The 20,225-nt window shown below is 49.9% G+C and overlaps 2 protein-coding genes and 2 long non-coding RNA genes across 6 annotated transcripts; 3 read left to right on the top strand and 1 right to left on the bottom strand.

The window, feature by feature from the left end:
* The first annotated feature begins 42 nt into the window (after nucleotides 1-42).
* On the top strand, nucleotides 43-9,827 carry selenbp1 (selenium binding protein 1). The gene is made up of 9 exons (XM_060053259.1): nucleotides 43-178; nucleotides 3,682-3,802; nucleotides 4,411-4,593; nucleotides 5,591-5,772; nucleotides 6,770-6,848; nucleotides 7,722-7,843; nucleotides 7,945-8,037; nucleotides 9,096-9,214; nucleotides 9,588-9,827. Exons 2-9 carry the CDS (start codon nucleotides 3,703-3,705, stop codon nucleotides 9,748-9,750), a joined length of 1,041 nt encoding a protein of 346 aa, XP_059909242.1. The 5' UTR covers nucleotides 43-178; nucleotides 3,682-3,702; the 3' UTR covers nucleotides 9,751-9,827.
* A 467-nt stretch (nucleotides 9,828-10,294) lies between these two features.
* On the top strand, nucleotides 10,295-10,945 carry LOC132458936 (uncharacterized). The gene is made up of 2 exons (XR_009526037.1): nucleotides 10,295-10,372; nucleotides 10,726-10,945. It is a non-coding gene; the product is annotated as an uncharacterized LOC132458936 (long non-coding RNA).
* LOC132458935 (uncharacterized) lies at nucleotides 10,402-10,857 on the bottom strand. Its single transcript, XR_009526036.1, has 3 exons — nucleotides 10,735-10,857; nucleotides 10,494-10,520; nucleotides 10,402-10,423 (listed from the first exon to the last, which is right to left on the bottom strand). It is a non-coding gene; the product is annotated as an uncharacterized LOC132458935 (long non-coding RNA).
* A 1,735-nt stretch (nucleotides 10,946-12,680) lies between the features above and the next one.
* Nucleotides 12,681-19,067, top strand: LOC132458875 (phosphatidylinositol 4-kinase beta-like). Of its 3 annotated transcripts, XM_060053242.1 has the most exons (5): nucleotides 12,681-12,824; nucleotides 16,312-17,164; nucleotides 18,480-18,906; nucleotides 18,947-18,966; nucleotides 19,027-19,047. In XM_060053242.1, exons 2-5 carry the CDS (start codon nucleotides 16,346-16,348, stop codon nucleotides 19,030-19,032), a joined length of 1,272 nt encoding a protein of 423 aa, XP_059909225.1. In that variant the 5' UTR covers nucleotides 12,681-12,824; nucleotides 16,312-16,345; the 3' UTR covers nucleotides 19,033-19,047. The 3 variants fall into 3 exon arrangements, with proteins under 3 accessions (XP_059909225.1, XP_059909224.1, XP_059909223.1); XM_060053241.1 differs by lacking the exon at nucleotides 19,027-19,047 and having other exon boundaries at nucleotides 18,947-19,013; XM_060053240.1 differs by having other exon boundaries at nucleotides 18,480-19,067.
* The last annotated feature ends 1,158 nt before the right edge of the window (nucleotides 19,068-20,225 follow it).

Genomic DNA, 20,225 nt, shown 5'->3' with positions numbered 1-20,225 from the left:
CCGGCTGGAGGTGCCTAACCTCCGTGACGAGCTGCACCACTCCGGCTGGAACGCATGCAGCAGTTGCCACGGCGACGCCACCAAGAGCCGCAGCCTCCTCATCCTCCCGGCGCTCATCTCCTCCCGCATCTATGTGGTCGACGTGGCGACGGACCCCCGGGCACCGCGCATTCACAAGGTCGGTGGGGGGGGGGGGGGGGGGGTCACAAGGTCACGAGGTCAGTGGGGGCGGGGCACAAGGTCCCGAGGTCGGTGGGGTCACAAGGTCGGTGGGGGGGGTCACAAGGTCATGAGGTCGGTGGGGGGGTCACGAGGTCGGTTGGGGCGGGTCACAAGGTCACGGGGCGGGTCACAAGGTCACGAGGTCGGTGGGGGGGACACAAGGTCATGAGGTCGGTGGGGGGGTCACAAGGTCATGAGGTCGGTGGGTGGCAGTCACAAGGTCACGAGGTCGGTGGGGGGGTCACAAGGTCACGAGGTCGGTAGGGGGGGTCACAAGGTCACGAGGTCGGTGGGGGGTCCCAAGGTCGGTGGGGGGGGGTCACAGGTCACGAGGTCAGTGGGGGCGGGGCACAATGTCCCGAGGTCGGTGGGGTCACAAGGTCACAAGGCCGGTGGGGGGGGGTCACAAGGTCATGAGGTCGGTGGGGGGGTCACGAGGTCGGTTGGGGCGGGTCACAAGGTCGGTGGGGGGGTCACAAGGTCACGAGGTCGGTGGGGGGGGACACAAGGTCATGAGGTCGGTGGAGGGGGTCACAAGGTCATGAGGTCGGTGGGAGGCAGTCACAAGGTCACGAGGTCGGTGGGGGGGTCACAATGTCGTAGGGGGGGTCACAAGGTCGGTGGGGGGGTCCCAAGGTCGGTGGGGGGGGGGGGTCACAAGGTCACAAGGACGGTGGGGGCGCACAATTAATTTTGTACGCGTAGAAAGGTTCAAACTATGCGTTCATCTTTGCTCAAATATCTATCGTTTACTTAAATTATAAATGAATATTTATGTAGTCGGTCAAAGTAAAGAGGAACCCACCGGAGAAGTAGATGAGAACATAATTGCATCGCAGTGCGACCCACGTACCGCGCTTCAAATGGGGAGGTCCTTGCCAGTACACAGCCCTGATGAAACTATAACTACAACAAGTTCTAAATATATTATGCTTATCTTTCATTGATGGCAGTCAGGCCAGAGATCACAGCTGTTCACACACTGGGTCTCTGAACCAGGTCAAGTCAGTTCTCTTTTTATAGCCCTGAATCACCTTTACAGGGGGCCTTTACTGGCCATACATCTACGTATGACCCCCTTTAACCTCTGTCAAGAACCATCTCAAAGGGAGGTTATCTGAGTTTAAAAGAGGGAACACACTGTTCCAGTTATGTTCCTTCCAACGGTGCCAAAGAAGGAAATCTGATCATCAATATGATCCCTCAGTTGTTTATGAACTCTGATAATGTATGTACATGTTAATTTATATTTGACATCCAAAACAATGGTTTTGTCTTTCATTCCTTGTTCGTTTCGGAACGCAACACCAGTAGCCATGATTGACAGTTTCTTGGCTGCCTTTCTGACAACCCAATAAACCTCTACCGGTTGAGCGGTGGCTTTTTAGACATGCTTGTAGCGTTGTCTCCTGGCCTACACACGACAGCATGATTGACAGTATGATTGCCATTCTGCTCTTTTCCGTTAGAAGTGCGTCAATTACCCACAACGGCGCTAAACGTTAATCCATGGTCATTTAGTTCCGCCCCTAAGAATGCTCTGTTTACAGATGGGAACCAAATACAACAGCAAGACAGAAACCAGATATTGAACTAACAATGTGTGGGAGCTACGCTCCCACCAAAACAGGGATTTCTTAGAATGACTTGGAAGGACAAACATGCTGCATAAACACGTTATGTCGTCGTCCGAATAAACCTGACGAGTTGAATCAAGAGTTGCTGATAAGTAACTCAAGTATTCCCATTATTCCATCCTTCCCTGGGTCCACTTCCAAAACCTTTTCCAGCTTCCACTGGTTTTGTGGTGTGGCGCGCTGTCTTGCAGGAGAGGTCTCTCATGAAAGTGCTTGAGGAGCAATGCTGACACGTGTCTCTGGGCAGATTACTGGATGCTCCCCATGGGGTTGTAGGGCAGCAGGAGTAAATCGACTCCAACTCAGAGGATGCCTTGGTCCGTCCGGGACTTGTGCAACTTGTTGGCCTTGTCTTCCCCTTTTGAAGCTGGAGGCACTGCCTTTCCTGAGAGAGTTTTGCGTCACGCACCGTCTTGGTGATGGTCCGCTCGGTTCCTCTCCTTTTCCCTGAACTGGTGGCTTCACCAGACCTTGGCCTGAGGCCTTTGGTCCACCAATCGGAGTGGATTGCATACTGAAGCGACCGGTCTGACGGTTCTCTGAACTGGAACAAGTCAGAAGCCACTGACTTCTTCACTAAGACGTCTGGACTTCATCTGAACTTCACCCAGACCATGTCCAGTTCCTCGGCAGCCTGAGCACATTCTCCTTTGGGCATTGTGGCTCTCTCTTGGAGATTAGGTTTTGCAACCGTGTTTGAGTTTGCCTGTGTCGTGTATCATTGTCCAACCACTGTGCAATAAACCGGCTCCCTGCACCCCCCCACCAGCGTCCTTCTGTCTGGAGGGGTCCGGTTAAGGTCAGCTAGGTGGGAGTGTGGAAGCCCCCCACATGGCGTCTAGCGATGGACCTCGTCACAGATTGTTTTGGACCGTCTCTGAGACTTTATTTGGTCTTTACCCCATTTAGTGTAGGTTGGTTATCAGCTAGTCATTTATTAACTCGGATCCACAGTCCAAACACGTACTCTTCCACCTGGGGGCGGGGCTTGACTTACAGCCGTGTGATTCAGGTCAAGCCCCTCCCACCCTTCTTCTGATTGGTCTCTCCTCGAGGAGGAAAAAGGCAGTTAGGAATATAAAATGAGTGTATGTGTGTGTAGGTACGTGCATGCGTGTTTGTACTAGCTTCAACGATAGATGTTTTGCATTCCCTCACGGCCGTGGCAGTACTGGCAGGCTGGCCTGACCTGACCTGGGGTTCCATGGGAAACTCGGTGTGAGATTATCTGCAGGAAGGAGTTTGAAAGAGGAGCACCCAGCCTTAATCCCGTTATTAACACACTGTGATCCAACGGTGTCAAAGAAAAAGTCAGACTCAGTTATTTCTAAAGTCGTAGAACTGCTATGAATGTTATTTCAAATTTGAGATGATAATTAGTTTACCAAGAAGCAATTTGAATTTTCAGGGCTGCACCACTGTTAATAATAAAGACTTGTTTTTCAGTTGGTTGTTGGTAAATTGCAGGTTGTTGCTGAAGAGCATAATGCCTGACTTTTGGCAGTACTTCATGTTCGCCTCATGATTACACAGAAAGCAGAAGCTTAAGGTGTCACGCTCCCACACCTAAAAAAATATAATCGGATTATACATTTATACCTCCTTTTGATGACACATCCCAGACCGGGTTCAGACATTTTACCTAAAGAGGGAATGAAGCCTATCCGAGTATCATTTAATCAGACATGCAAACATGCCCAGACACCCTCTTGTGGACATGCCCTCTGGGGTTGTGTTTTGTTTTACAAGCACTGAGGGGTGCGGCGTGTTGAACTGAGCCTGAGGACGTTCCTCAGCTGAGCGTTCGGTTCGGTTCTTTCAGATCGTGGAGCCCACGGAGCTGATGTGGAAGTGTGGTCTGGCGAACCCTCACACCAGCCACTGCCTGGGCAACGGGCAGATCATGATCGGCTGCATCGGAGACCCGTCCGGCAATGGCAAAGGTAGCTCCTGCCAAAACCGCCAAGTCAATGTTTAACTTTTTTTACTTTCCCGTAATGACGTCATAACCACAACAAATCTAGAGCCAGGTTCCAGGTCAACGTCAAATGTGTTCCATCTTGTAAATGTACAAGTGAATACTTTCCATTGCCAGCACATACGTTCAAAAAAGAAAACACAACTAAAGACAGAATAATTTAGCATCCGTGATTAAACAATTGATAGCTATTAAAACCTAACTAATTGTCCCCCTCTAAATCATATTAAACATAGGCTATTAAAGATAGGATTCCAGAATTCTTGATTTATGGTTTCAAAGCACTACAACTCTCTGGAGTCAGAATGGGACAGTATTGCCCTCCAAAAATCCCACGAGGCATTTTGACGTACAAGCCAAATCTGTGTTCCATAAGCACCACTGTATCAGCCACACCACCACAACACATGACTTCACCGAACACATCTAGACGATGTTTGACCGGAGCTCTTGAATGAATGCACCCGGCTTCCCAGAGAACTTGCCCAGGGTCCGTTCTAGGACTGAGGTTCTGCTGCAACCAAGAACCCGTGCCCAAGCCATGTCCTCACCGGGCCTCTCTCTCCCCCACAGGTGGGTTTGCCCTGCTGGACGGGGAGTCCTTCGAGGTACTGGGGAACTGGGAGAAGCCGGGCGACGCCACAGCCTTTGGCTACGACTTCTGGTACCAACCGCGGCACAACGTGATGATCAGCACCGAGTGGGGCGCCCCCAAGGCCCTGGCCAACGGCTTCGACATGCAGCACGTCAAGGAAGGTGGGTCCCCCCCCCCCCCCCACTGGGCTCCACACCCCACTCTGGGGGACCTCCGGGAGGGAGGGAGGGAGGGAGGGAAGGGGAAGGTAAGGTAGGGGGAAGGTTGTGTTAAACGACGATAGCTGTCCGGGAATCAAAGCTTCGTGGTCAACTCTCCTGGCTTCACTTTAACATCCGTTAAACCAAGACCGTTTGTGAAGATGACGTCCGATGACGTACCGATTATGCCAGATGGCGTTTGGCAGGAGTGGCTCACCGTGCAAGTAGTCTAAACGCAGCGACCAAAGTGCTGTATTGCTGCTGTTTGCATACGTGGCAGGCAGCCTAAATGCCAGCCAATAGACGACTGAGAGCCAAACACACACTCTCATTCATCCCATGCTTGATACTTTTGGACCGTGTCTTTATTCATGGTTCAAACTGAGTTTTTCCGTTAGTCGTCTTTTAAAAAAAATGTAATGAAAAAATTATAATATCGATATGGCGATATGTCTTCGCCGCTCTTCATGCGGTACGATAGTCGTCCGCGTTAACGCAATCTTATTTTAACACGATTAATACAAATTGATGCACTAACGCACATTCTCTTTGTTTTTTTACTACTTATTTGAATTTAAGTACACGTGTAGTAACTGTTCGTTTACAATTGTACTAATTGACTACCTTTTTACAATTCCCAAATCGGTGGTGTTCCGTAAGTTTCATATGCAACCCACACTGAGTGAGTCAATAAAACTCCCCCAAGATCACTAGTCTAGTTTTTGCTTACTAAGTACATTTGCTATGAATGATAATGTGTCCTTCCATTTGACAATCTCATTTAACTTAAATTGGAGTGGATTTTAAAATAGAATTTTAAAAGTGTGATTAATCGCGGGTTAACTCACCAATACAATGCGATTAAAACTTTCAATCGTTGCCCAGCCCTATTATTATTTTTTATTCAAAAAAATATATTTTAAATACGACTTTTGTCCCGGCTCTGCTGCCCCCGCAGGCCTCTACGGGACCAGCATCCACGTGTGGGACTGGAGCAGCCACGAGAAGCTGCAGAGCATCGACCTGGGCGTGGAGGGCGCCGTGCCGCTGGAGGTCCGCTTCCTCCACGAGCCCAGCGCCGCCGAGGGCTACGTGGGCTGCGCCCTGGGCTCCACCGTCTACCGCTTCTTCAGGACCGCGGTGAGCCACCGGGGGGCGCTAGAGGCACGCAGGACCGGGCGGGACCCCGGAGAACTCAGGGGAACGCCGGGGGATCCAGTAGGACCCCGAGGTGGGGTCCATGTGAGCGGTGGAACCCGATAGAACCCAGGAGGACCAGGCAGAACCGTGTAGATCCCAGTAGACCCCAGTAGATCCCAGTAGACCCCAGTAGATCCCAGTAGATCCCAGTAGACCCCAGTAGATCCCAGTAGAACTCAGTAGAGCTCAGGTGACCTTAAGAACTAAGGAGGACCAGGCAGAACCGTGTAGAACCCAGTAGATCCCAGTAGATCTCAGTAGAGCTCAGGGTACCAGTAGTACCCTGAGGTAGTATTCAGGTGACCTTTAGAACCCCGGAGGACCAGGCAGAACCGTGTAGATCCAGTGGATCCCAGTAGAACTCAGTAGAACCGAGCAGAACCGTGTAGATCCAGTGGATCCCAGTAGAACTCAGTAGAACCGAGCAGAACCGTGTACATCCAGTGGATCCCAGTAGATCTCAGTAGAACCGAGCAGAACCGTGTACATCCAGTGGATCCCAGTAGAACTCAGTAGAACCGAGCAGAACCGTGTACATCCAGTGGATCCCAGTAGAACTCAGTAGAACCGAGCAGAACCGTGTACATCCAGTGGATCCCAGTAGAACTCAGTAGAACCGAGCAGAACCGTGTAGATCCCAGTGGATCCCAGTAGAACACATTATAATCGATTTAATCCCGATAGAAGCAAGTCCATCCTGGTGGGTCCCACTGGATCCCAGCAGGTCCCAATAGAACCCGGTCAATTCTAGTGGAACCCAGTGGAACCCAGTAGATCCCAGTTCAACCCAACTTGAACTTTGTTTATTTAAGTATACGTGGGTTTGTGTGTCTGTGTGCGTCTTTGTATCCCTGTGTGTGTGTGTGTGTGTGTGTGTGTGCGTGTGCGTGTGCGTGTGTGTGTGTGTGTGTGTGTGTGTGTGTGTGTGTGTGTCCAGAAGGGAGACTGGACCACAGAGCTGGTGATCAAGGTTCCCAGTAAGAAGGTGGAGGGCTGGGCGATGCCGGAGATGCCAAGTGAGTCGTTCTCCACCAGTTACACTCTATACACACTCTATACACACTCTATACACCATTGGTTCTCAAAGTGCGGCCCGCGGGCCAATGGCGGCCTGCGGAATCATTCCTGGTGGCCCGCAATGACATACATAATTATGTAAGTTCTAAAAAAAAGAAAAGAAAAAAAAAAGGTTTTTCTTTTTTTATTATTATATCAATTTTAATTTAAACAATATAAATAAATATAAAGAGAAAAGTCGACTCTCTCTAGCTTTCAATTAAATCCTTTTACATTTGTTAGTTTTAATCCGACTGTACATTACTTTGAAAGGCTGAACCTCAGTTTCGTGATTTAGACCTCACTTGACCTCACTCCCAGAGGTCCACGGTGCAATGTTTTTTTTGACCACTGGGATGCTGGCGGCGTTTCCCGCCAATTTTTTTTTCCTTTGGCGGCCCTCAGTCAAATTTTTGGTTCCTAAATTGGCCCTCAGTTGTCAAAACTTTGAGAACCCCTGCTATACACCTTCTACACATGCTCTCTGAACTACATATGCTCCACACATGTATGCACATAGTGTATGCTCAAAGCGCTTTGCAATATAGTCCAACATTCACCCATTCATGGACACATTCACACACCGACGGCGGAGTCGACCACGCAGGGCGACAGCCAGCTCGTCGGGAGCAGTCAGGGCGAGGCGTCTCGCTCAGGGACACCTCGACACTCTAGCTAGGAGGAGCCGGGGATCAAACTAGCGACCTTATGGTCACCAACCAAACGCTCTAGCACCTGAGTCACATGCCGCGTGCACCAACGAGTGAAGGGAATTGCGTCTGAGCACGTGCAGCAGAGCAGACCTTCTGATTGGCTGAGCTGTGTCGCTGCAGGTCTCATCACGGACATCCTCATCTCCCTGGACGACCGCTACCTGTACTTCAGCAACTGGCTGCACGGAGACATCCGGCAGTATGACATCACCGACAGGAGCAAGCCGCGATTGGTCGGCCAGGTGAGCTCTTCAATCACGTCTGGGATGAGGTTTTAACGTTGCCTCCCTGACTGGTTCTCTGTCCGTCCGTCTGCCTCCCTGACTGGTTTCTGACCCTGCAGGCGTTCCTGGGGGGCAGCATCCAGAGCGACGGCGCCGTGCGGGTGCTGGAGGACCCCGAGGACCGGGAGCAGCCCCCCCCCTGCGTCATCAAGGTAAACAGAACCCCCCCCCCCCCCCCCCCATCAGGGGACCCCCATCCATCACTGCCACCCCCTGACACATGTCTGTCTGTCATGACGTTTACATTGAGGGCGTTCATCAGACGCTTTTATCCCGAGACTTACAGTAAGTACATACATCAAGAGGAACGGCAATATAGCGCTGTCGGTACAGTAACTGTACGTCCACACCAGAAGCGAATTGAGCGACCAAATCGCCGGAAGTCATTCACTTTCTATGGGCAAGAGCGACCAAAGCAACCACAGCGACCAACGCTACCAGCGGCCAAAGTTGAGCGACCAGAGCGTCCAAAAAAAGTTGAAAACTGTTTAACTTTATGCAAATTACTATGACGCGTTTCAGCGGCAAAACACTGACAGCCAATCGGAATGTAGACGCTCTTCGCTTGCGTGGATCCCAGGGAACACCGGCAGGCACTTTTGGATTGTACGTCACGAGCGACTTCAGCGACCAAAGCGAACAGAAATATTCGCAGCGAAACTTAATGAGCGACCAAAGCGTCTTTGACGCTTTGGTCGCTTCTGGTGTGGACGTAGAGTAAGGATGTTCATGGAACCAAGTGCCAAGCATCAGCAATCACTAGGTTAACCCATTCCCCGATAGCTAGGATAAGATGCTACACGACGCTAAGTACTATTTTTTCAAGTGCCCGGACGACGTACAAACATCATACCTGTTATGACCTGAAGACTTGACTGTACTGTCAGTCATGACCTGAAGTGGGGTCAGAAGCAGTTTTTCCTGTGGGGTTGGGTGTGTGTTGACATGCATGTGATCCCGCAACCCTCATCCACTTGATCAAAGGATTAAACCTTATCTGTACGACAATGTTGTTATGAGGCTGTTAGTATGGAATGAGGCAGGATGTTGGATCTGTGTGTTTGTGTATGTTTAGGATTTTGTGTGTGTGTGTGTGTGTGTGTGTGTGTGTGTGTGTGTGTGTGTGTGTGTGTGTGTGTGTGTGTGTGTGTGTGTGTGTGTGTGTGTGTGTGTGTGTGTGTGTGTGTGTGTGTGTGTGTGTGTCTCCCAGGGTAAGCGTGTCCGGGGGGCTCCCCAGATGCTGCAGCTGAGCCTGGACGGTAGGCGGCTGTACGTCACCACGTCTCTCTACAGCGCCTGGGACAAGCAGTTCTACCCCGACATGCTCAAGTAAGACCAGCAGGCCGGAGCGGCCCCCCTCCGGGGTCGGATCGGACTCGCTGTCTAACTGCGCTGCTCAACGGCGTGTTTCACAATCAACTCTCTAACCCCTAGTGCTGCTTAATAGCATGTATCTGTATTCACTGTCTAACCCCTAGTTCTTCTTAATGGCGTGTTTCTGTATTCACTGTCTATCCCCTGCTGGGCTTCTTCTTGATGACATGTTTCTGTCATCATCGCGAGAGAACCCTTCAATAAGAGCGAGTGCTGTTAGCAGTTGCAACGCTCAATGCTGTATCGGCATACACTCACAGCTAAGGAATCGGTGTCGGGTCGGAGAAGCAGGTCTGGGAACGTGTCTGACGGTGGGTCCTTCCTCCAGGGAGGGCTCTGTGATGATGCAGCTGGACGTGGACAACGTCAACGGGGGGATCGTCCTCAACAAGGACTTCCTGGTGGACTTCGGGAAGGAGCCTCACGGCCCGGTCCTGGCCCACGAGCTGCGCTACCCCGGGGGCGACTGCACCTCCGACATCTGGCTGTAGGACCCCGACATCTGGCTGTAGGACCCCCACATCTGGCTGTAGGACCCCCACATCTGGCTGGCTGTAGACCCCCACATCTGGCTCTAGACCCCCACATCTGGCTCTAGACCCCCACATCTGGCTCTAGACCCCCCACATCTGGCTCTAGACCCCCCACATCTGGCTGGCTGTAGACCCCCACATCTGGCTCTAGACCCCACATCTGGCTCTAGACCCCCCACATCTGGCTCTAGACCCCCACATCTGGCTCTAGACCCCCCACATCTGGCTCTAGACCCCCACATCTGGCTCTAGACCCCCCACATCTGGCTGGCTGTAGACCCCAACATCTGGCTGTAGACCCCCCACATCTGGCTGGCTCTAGACCCCCACATCTGGCTCTAGACCCCCCACATCTGGCTCTAGACCCCCCACATCTGGCTGGCTGTAGACCCCCACATCTGGCTCTAGACCCCCACATCTGGCTCTAGACCCCGCACATCTGGCTCTAGACCCCCACTTCTGGCTCTAGACCCCCCACATCTGGCTGGCTGTAGACCCCAACATCTGGCTGTAGACCCCCCACATCTGGCTGGCTCTAGACCCCCACATCTGGCTCTAGACCCCCCACATCTGGCTGGCTGTAGACCCCCACATCTGGCTGGCTGTAGACCCCCACATCTGGCTGTAGACCCTCCCACATCTGGCTGGCTCTAGACCCCAACATCTGGCTGTAGACCCCCCACATCTGGCTGGCTCTAGACCCCCACATCTGGCTCTAGACCCCCCACCTCTGGCTGGCTGTAGACGCCCCACATCTGGCTGTAGACCCCCCCACATCTGGCTGGCTGTAGACCCCAACATCTGGCTGTAGACCCTCCCACATCTGGCTGGCTCTAGACCCCCACATCTGGCTCTAGACCCCCCACATCTGGCTGTAGACCCCCCACATCTGGCTGGCAGTAGACCCCCCCCCCCACATCAGGCTGGCTGTAGACCCCTTACGCCCGGCCTTAGCTATAGACGCAGCCCCTCTCCTCTAGCTGTGGACTGTGCCTTCTATCCCCAGTCCAGGGGCCCGGGCCGACTCGGGCCCTCCATCTCTCACAGGCACGCCTTCAGGCACGCACACACAAACTGGGGCGCACGCACGCACTCACTCGGGTGCGTGCGCACACACCCACGCTTGCACGCGCACACACACACAAAAACAAACTAGCAAACAAATAAACGCTCATACAGAGTCGGACGCACACAAACACACACAGACAGACAGAGACGGACACAGACATACACACAGACACGGACGGACGGACGGACGGACGGACACACACACACACACACACACACACACACACACACACACACACACACACACACACACACACACACACACACACACACACACACACGTTGGTCTTACCGTATAAATCATGTTAGTTTATATAGGTTACTAAAATACAGTAATGCTTAACACATGGTGATCTTGATCGACGGCACATGCTGCAGTAGAAGAATGCAGTCTGAATGGAGCTGGGAGGGTTCGTGGTCGTTCATCCTCTCATCTTGTGGTTTGTGATTCACTTTGATTGACCGGCCCAGGGGTTAGTGTTCCCTGGGGTCGTCCCCAGGTCAAAGTAGGCTTTAGAACGTATACCAGAAATACCATGATACCTTCAAGGAAATTAATTTTAAAAAAAAACGTCCTTTTATAACACGAAAACATTCAACAAATGGTACTGTGAATGTTGTTTAACAGAGCCTGTTGCCATGGTTTTCCACTTTTACCTGGCCTCAATCGTTTCTGAACGCTGGTAAATGATTCCTGGTAATGAATTTAACATTCCAATACTCTGATGATAAATCAGAGATATCACTAACATGGGTTATGTTATTAACATGAGTATAGATTCTGATTCAGCAGCACTTTACTGTTATGACACTTATGCCATCCCTTCCCACCAATTCTTAAATAAACACTTGTACTATCATGTTTGCTCTGTTTATTTTTCTGAAAAACCCATTTTGTCAGGATTTGCAAGACTTTATTAATATCCTGGGAGGGAAATCCCTGAAATAAAATTGACACCAAATTAAAGTAGTTCATGTCATTATCCTGTTATAACAAAAATCGTGTTTTGATAAATCATGAATAAATAATAAACTCATGAGTTTCTATAGACTGAGTGTAAATAAGTAAAAACGTAATGCAATAAAGATAATCGCATCTAATGTGAAAGAATCCATTAATATATTTGCGTTATTAATTGCTTCATGAATTAAGATTATTGCTGTTGAACTGATGACTGGAGGTAGAATGTAAGTTCGGGTGTACTCGCGAACTTTGAATCCTAATAAAAAAATATCTTATCTCAACGCTGCTGTGTGTCAGAAGGGATTTGTTCCCATGATTAAATGGTATATTTCTACTGCCACCGTGTGGCCTTATATGGTTATTTTCAGTGCCTTCAGACTTCTTTCCAATAAATGCATTTGCATTTATTGTAAAATCCTACTTCATACCATGGGAATCAATTAAAATCGAATTTGTACGAGGCCATGAGTGAGACACTATTTAATGTATGTTATGTATTATATTTAATAAACTCAAACGCAAAATCTCCTACAGCAGACGCACTGCGATAAACAACATTTGCATTTGGAAACGCAACATGTTTCGTCTAGTTCCATGATGGCAATAGCTTGGTTGCAGAACATGCAAACGTATCACCGTGATACGTAATCAATAATCAATTATTGATTGCTATAGTTCCAATACATGATCGTAAAGCAGCTTTTTAAGAAGACAAAGCGGTTGCCTTCGTAAAAAAAACAGTATGCTTAATTTTAAAGACGTATTAAAGCAAAACAATAATCAATAAATCCACGACCACTCATAATTTAAATCACATTTTTCATTCCATCATGTCGACCGATTAACAACGAGGTGCGCACGGACGCTTAGTTTTTAAATTACACTCAGGCGCCACACTGGCAGCCTCGCCCCCCTCTCCCCTCAGGAAACAGGGGTCCTTCGATGAGATGAAGCAGATGAGTCGGATCGTAAAACTCAACAAACAGTAAACATCACCAAGGTAAGAATAGTGTACATCTATGGCCCTAGTGTGTGTCTGTGTGTAGTGTCGGTGTTGCATTGTGCGTTGCTGTGTGTGTCAGCGCCGCTCCATCATAAACACTGCAGGAGAGGTTAGCAACAGTTGTGGGTTTAGCTTCACGCCGCTACTTTCCCGCAGCGCAAAAGTTCTAAAGTTCCGTTTCTAAATTAACCTACGAGCTGTAATAATTTGATAATGTAATGTAATGGTCGTGGTGAACTTCTGACTCATGTTCCCAGAGAGCTTTGTGTTGTTAAACGGCTGCTAAGCGGATAGCTAGCCGCTAGGCCGTCCAGCGCATCTCTATTGTCTCATCCTTGGGTGTGATCTATATCTATAGCTCTATAACTCTATGTATCTATATCTATCGATCTATAACTCTATGTATCTATCGATCTATAACGCTATGTTTCTCTTATCTATAACTCTATGTATCTATAGCGTTATATCTTTAACTCTATGTATCTATATCCATTTATCTATAACTATATATCTATAGCTATATCTGTAACTCTATATAACTAGTTATCTATATCTCTATGTATATATCTATCTATTGATCGATGCATCTATATATATATATACCTATATCGATAACTCTAAATCTATACACTATCTATATCTATAACTATTTATCTATGTCATCTGCTATTCAATGTTGGATCATTGTGTACGATCCGCTGTGTTTAAAGTGAACCACATTAAAATCAGTATCTACAGGGAAAAGCAGATCGCACTTTATAAACGTGTATCAAAATACACCTTCTGCCAAAGTTGAAACAGTACCTGAACTACCATGAGTTGGTTCAGTTTAAACTCGCTGATCGGTTCCAGTCGCTATTTTTTGTAATAATCGTAGCCTGCGGGTCCAGCTTTGACTCAATGACTCATAATGTACTTATAATCTTATAATAATGTCTGTGGTGACAAACAAGCCTTTGTTGTGGGAAGTCTAGTGAGGTGTTGGGGTTGGAGACCATTAGGAGAGTAGGACCTGGGGGTCTGTCGGTCACTCCGGGGGCCAGAGACCCCCGTTATATGGAGGTCAGACCAACTTTCTTATGATATCGTCTCATGTTGTTTCTACCCACTCACTATTAGACGCTGATGGATTTAAATTAATCCACTGGAATGAATAAGGTCTCTCTCTCTCTCTCTCTCTCTCTCTCTCTCTCTCTCTCTCTCTCTCTCTCTCTCTCTGATCAGTAATCTGATCATTGGGATTAGCGGGGTGCCTGAGCGCGAGGCTGATAGCAGAGTTGAAACCAAAGGTGGATGACATGTGTGTGTGTATGGTAATAGTGACCTGATAGTAAGGTTTGTGTTGCTGTATAGTAGGGCTGTCACTTTTTCCAAAAATGAAATTCGAACGAATTTCGAATGTCCATAATTAATTCGAATACATTCGAATACATTCGACCCCCCCCCCCCCCCATAGAACACGACAACAGTCTTGATTTTTTATGTTGCTCTCGTATACCTCACGTATACCTACTGAATTCATAACAGCACAGGATAAAAACACATCTTTGATAACACATTTGTAAACACAACAAGAGGAAGCTCCGACACACAAGTGCGGCTGTCTTTTACACATTAACAATAACTGCTCGGAGCGCGATATGCGGAGCGCATGTCGTCCATGGCACACACAGCCTATATAAACGAACAATCTGTGAGGCCGACCTCCAACACGGCATGCTGCTCTTTTTATTCCTTACGGAAAGAAAATTACAAGTAGTCTCGCAGCTCTCCGTTACCGTTGCAGCTGCTTGTGTCAGCCGTGCTGTATAAGTCCCCAAACAGGCTGCCCATCGCGCCCAGCGCAGCAGCGGACTTTTCTCCCTGTCGTGTGCGATCAGTGTCGGTCTCCGTTTCAGTGAGCTCGTGTGAGAGGCTTTCAGTCACGAGATGTTTCTGTGCAGGGGAAAGGTGGACTAACCGGGAGAAGCGGGGATCCAGGAGGGCCGCTTTATTGAGGAGAAGCCACTCGCCGCTCTCTTCTTTATAGCGCATTTTTACAGTTCGAATGGAGAATTACACTTCGAATTCGAACTTTTCACCCCACCTTCGAACGAATATTCGAACATCGAATAAAAAGTGACAGCCCTACTGTATAGTTGTGCTCTGACAGTGTGAAGCTGGGGCAGCAGTCTGTGGTTCACTGGACTCCACTTCTAGTCTGGCCCCGTATCCATTACATGTCCTACAGCTACGGGTTAGAACCGTACCAAAAGAACAACATGTGAACAGAAACCGCCGTGTCTCTTTAAACTCGGTGAAAGGGACTGTACTGGTGAAAGGGGATGTGACACTTTCACAACAAGGGATGTTGTGAAAACATCCCCTCTGCTCGTTCCCATGGCAACGCCTTGCTGCATGAGCTCTGTCATGTGGCACTAGGCAACTAATGAGTCGTGGCTGAATACGTCCCCTATTGATTATTGATGCTGTAAGTAACGACGTCACCCGCGCTCGCTTGCCTTGCCCTGGTGTGATGGATTCGCTCGTAGGTAAACGGACCCAATCGAGGAGTGTGTCATGTGTGCGGCTCGTTTTTTTGGTGCCGCGAGTGGCTGAACGCTACACGAGGGTTAGTGAGCTCCAACCGGAGAAGGTGCGGTCACGGCTGAACCGAATCGCGCCGACGACGAGACGTGATGTCCCACACTGACGTGATGATGTCACACCGAGGTGATGATGTCACACTCGGGTGATGTCCCACTGACGTGACGCTGTCACGCTGAGGTGGTGTCATGCACATTGAACACTGGAACGAGGAACACTCCCAGTCGTGACAAACAAGTATATTTGTTGTGACGTTCAAAATTGAGGATAGCAGTATTTGCGTACCTGCTGATTGAATTATTCGACCTTGGAAGCATTTCCAAGGCCGAGCATACATCTCTGAGAGTAAATGTTACTTAGGTCTATGTTGATTTTCGCTGTCGTCTTTACTACTACTTTACTTCGTGGTTACTACTCTTGGGTTACAACTTATTACCAACATATTCTTGGACCCAGCATTCCAAGTTATCTTTCGTTTGGAAAACGTGAGTGGATGATTTATACAATTCTATTTCTACGGTGGCCTGTCTGTAATGATTTGAAACCTTTACAGGCACTTTATTTATAGTTTACTACTGCTGGACGAACCTGTAATGTCTACAACCACGCGCTTACAGAGCCCCGCCTCCAGCCACGTGATTGGTCGAAACATCGATGAACAGAAAGGGAAACGACACCAATAACCAATAACTGGTCGGCCATTTGTCAGACTATTTCTCACATAACGGTATACATACTGATTTGAAACAGATGCGTGTTGTAAGGTGTTCCCCCAATCGGTAAACAAAAAGTAACATGACCAAGCACATGATGTAAAGACGACAACATTGTCCGTTTGTCTTGTTGTCTCCAAAATGGCCGACCGTGCAACCCTTTGCTCTCGTGTCTCGTCTCTCAGTCCATGTGAGGAGAGGGACGTCCCAGGATCCACCATGGGTGACGCGGAGCTGGAGCTATCCCCCTCCCCCCCAGAGGCAGAGCCCTCCCCTGTGCAGCCCTCCCCTCCCTCCCCCACGCCCTCGCCCTCCCCCTCGCCCTCCCCGTCCATCTCCATCACCTCCTCCCCGTCCCTCTCCCTGCCCTCCACACCGTCCTCAGGCCCCCACCACCACGGCCTTCGCCGGAGCCCCAGCCCCAGCGAGGGCCACGGGGGGCCCAGCCCCGCCCTGGACGTCATCTCGGAGGGCATGGGGGAGCTGACGCTGGTCATCGACCCCGAGGTGGCCAAGCGGGCGTGCCAGGAGGTGCTGCTGAAGGTGAAGCAGCAGCAGCAGCAGGGGGTGGAGGAGGGCGCCGAGGTCCCGGACCCCCACGCCGCCTCCACCGCCGCCACGACGACCACCACCACCACGACGACCACGACATCGGAGCAGGGCCTCCCCAACGGCGACCTCGGCGGCCCCGGGACCCCCGGCGCGGTGACGGGCGGCGGCGTCTGCGGCGTGGGGGTCAAGGCCCCCCTCATCCGGGAGGAGGAGGACCCCTCGTCGGCGGCCAAGAGCGCCCGACGGCGGCAGCGGCACAACCCGTCGAAGCAGTCGTGGCTGCTGCGGCTGTTTGAGTCCAAGCTGTTCGACGTCTCCATGGCGATCTCCTACCTGCACAACTCCAAGGAGCCCGGGGTGCAGGCGTACATCGGCAACCGGCTCTTCAGCTTCCCGCACGAGGACGTGGACTTCTACCTGCCCCAGCTGCTCAACATGTACGTGCACATGGACGAGGACGTGGGTGACGCCATCAAGCCCTACGTGGTGAGGAGACGGGGGGGGACAGGAAGCGGCCTCCGTGGGGTTAGCGTCCGCGCGAGGCGGCTCGTTGAGCTAACGTTAGCGGGCTAGCTTGTGGTTGAAGAATGAACGAGGGGTTCAGAGTTGAACGGTTAAAAGAAAAAGTCGTCCACGATTTAGGCGCCCTTAAAATTTGATCATATTTCATATTTTATAATCAGCGGACATGAAACAACTGAATTGTAAAAGACTAAAAGAAAAGTCATCCGAAATGAGAGTCGCCCTTAAACCTTTATCACATTGAATGTTCTTTTGATTATGATGACTTGAAACAGCTAGAATGTCGTTCTCTTATTTAACTGATGTCCTTTAGAGGCTCAAACGAGGCCGTTCTGCTGTTTGTTTGCGAGGGCTGCGAACAAAGGCGCTGTGCATGAGTGGCTCCGGTGCCTTCGTCTGAGTGAACTCCGCGGGCCAAGTGTAGCCGCTGTCACACGGGATTAAAGCATGCCCTGATGTCGTAACCACCGCAGTCTTCCCCCTGGCACAGATGAAGATGTTTGTTTTGAAACGCTCGTCATAGTTGTGTGTGTGCGTGCATGTGTCTGGCCTGTGTGCGTGCTTGTGTGGGTGTATGTGTTTGTGTGCGTGCGTGTGTGTGTGTGTGTGTGTGTGCTTGTGTGAATCTGCCAACATGTACTGTTTGTTTAGTGTTTGTTAGGTGTCTTAATTCCCCGACACTTTGTCAATCAGGCACCATAGCGCTGAGGCCTCCAGGTAGACGACAGGACCTGTCGGTACCCGTCCTCTGGGAGCCAGCCTGCCTAGTGCCTCGGTCCCACATTTACACTGAGGGCATTCAGCAGACGCTTTTATCCAAAGCGACTTACTATAAGTAAATTTGTCAGAAGAGAGAGAAACAACGATATACCTCTGTCGGTACAGTGAGGATGTTCATAGAGCCGAGTGCCGAGCACCAACAATCACTAGGTTAACCCATTCCCCGTACACAACAGAGATAGCTAGGAGAAGGCGCTACGTGATGCTAAGTACAGGACGTACAACATACAATAAGTGTGTAAGAGGGGTGGGGGGGGGTCTTGTCTCATCCCCATGTCTGTCCCCCTGTCCGTCCCCCTGTCTGTCCCCCTGTCTGTCTGTCCCCCTGCCTGTCTTTCCCCCTGTCTGTCCGTCCCCCTGTCTGTCCCCCTGTCCGTCCCCCAGTCTGTCCCCCTGTCCGTCCCCCTGTCCGTCCCCCTGTCCGTCCCCCTGTCCGTCCCCCTGTCCGTCCCCCCGTCTCCCCCCGGTGCTCACTGTCCTGCTCTGTGTCGGGCTGCAGGTCCACCGCTGTCGGCAGAGCATCTCCTTCTCCCTGCAGTGTGCGTGGCTGCTGGGCGCCTACTCCTCGGACATGCACATCTCCACGCAGAGGCACTCCCGCGGCACCAAGCTGCGCAAGCTCATCCTGTCCGACGAGCTGAAGCCGGCCGGGGCTCGGGCGCGCCGCGACCCACCCACCCTGTCCCTGTTCTGCCCCTCGGCCAAGCCCCTCCACGGGGCGCTGGCGGCGGGGGGGGGGCTGGCGGGGGGGCTGGGGGCGCTGGGCGGCGAGCACAGCCTGTCGCCCTCCAAGCGCACCCACCAGCGCTCCAAGTCGGACGCCACGGTCAGCGTGAGCCTCAGCAGCAACCTGAAGAGGACGTCCAGCAACCCCCGGGTGGAGAACAACCAGGAGGAGGTAAGAGGTCCATCAGCGCCGTCTGGAGGTCGTCAGCGCCGTCTAGAGGTCGTCAGCGCCGTCTAGAGGTCATCACTGCCGTCTAGAGGTCATCAGCGCCGTCTAGAGCGTTAGAGAGCCACAAGAAGGAGGTCATCACCATCTAGAGCGTTAGAGAGCCACAAGAAGGAGGTCATCACCATCTAGAGCGTTAGAGAGGCACAAGGAGGAGGTCTAGGCCTAAAAAAATTTTTTGTTTGGTTCCGGTTTCCGACCGACCCTGTCAATTTATGTGCGACCCAAATTATTTTATGAGCTTTAAGGCGAGACACGGCAGGTGAATACGATTTTTTTTATAACTTACAGATATCTTTATGAAACTTTACCGGTTGATTAGCCACATGATTAGAAGAAGAAAATGCATTGAACGTTTTCTGTAATTGTATGTTAAAATATGCTAATTAGGCTATATCTAATAAAATATGCGCAAATATGCATACATTTTGAAACAAAGAATCGGACCATTGGAAAAAGCCAGGCTCAAAATTATTTTTTCATGTTGTTGCTATATTAAATAGAAAAATATTTACAAAGGGGATTATGGATATCTCCTTTCGTTATCCAAAAAATGTATTGCCGCCCTATTTTTATGCATAAAATGTCATGTAAATCAGGCCAAGAATGATATATCAACAAATCCCACTGTAAAAATCTTCATATAATAGCTGAGAATAAGATTCTAGAGTTTGGTGCATGTAGGTGCTACAGAAGTGGAGATTCCTTGCTTGGCGTGTGAGGAAAAACTCATTTTGAGAAAACGGCTTTTAAAGATTCTTATGGCAAAAGCCAACCAAGCTTGAGAGCATACCACGTGATACATTCGAACCAATCGTCCGGTCGGAAATCGAGTCCAGCCAATCAGATATCAGTTTTATGTTGTGCAGCAGATCGAGTGCTTTCCAATGATACCACCGGCTGTATTTGAAACGGTGCGTAATAAAGCAAACATTTGGTGAATCTTCTGTAAAATTCAGAGGCGCAAGTTGACAAACTATAATAAAACAAACACCTAAATGTTTCGTTTTGACATTTTTTTTTCTTTTGTGCGAAACATTACATGTTAATGGTGCAAAACAGCCCAAAATATCAAAATTGACCAGTGACTGAAAAATCGATGATTTTGCCTGCCGTGTCTCGCCTTAAAAAAAATAAATAAAATTTATGCAAACTATAATCACGTTTTGGTACAGCACCTCTTCATTCTGTACAAGATGAGCGAATTTTCTCGTTTTTAAATGAAAACAACCTACCTATCATTCGCTGCCGCTGGAAAAAATAAAATAAAAAAATAAAATAAAAAAATAAAAT

Source organism: Gadus macrocephalus, chromosome 6 (assembly GCF_031168955.1).
Source record: "Gadus macrocephalus chromosome 6, ASM3116895v1".
In the NCBI taxonomy this organism is placed as follows: domain Eukaryota; kingdom Metazoa; phylum Chordata; class Actinopteri; order Gadiformes; family Gadidae; genus Gadus; species Gadus macrocephalus.
The sequence above is the reverse complement of the archived record's forward strand: the minus strand, read 5'-3'. Positions and strand labels throughout refer to the sequence as shown.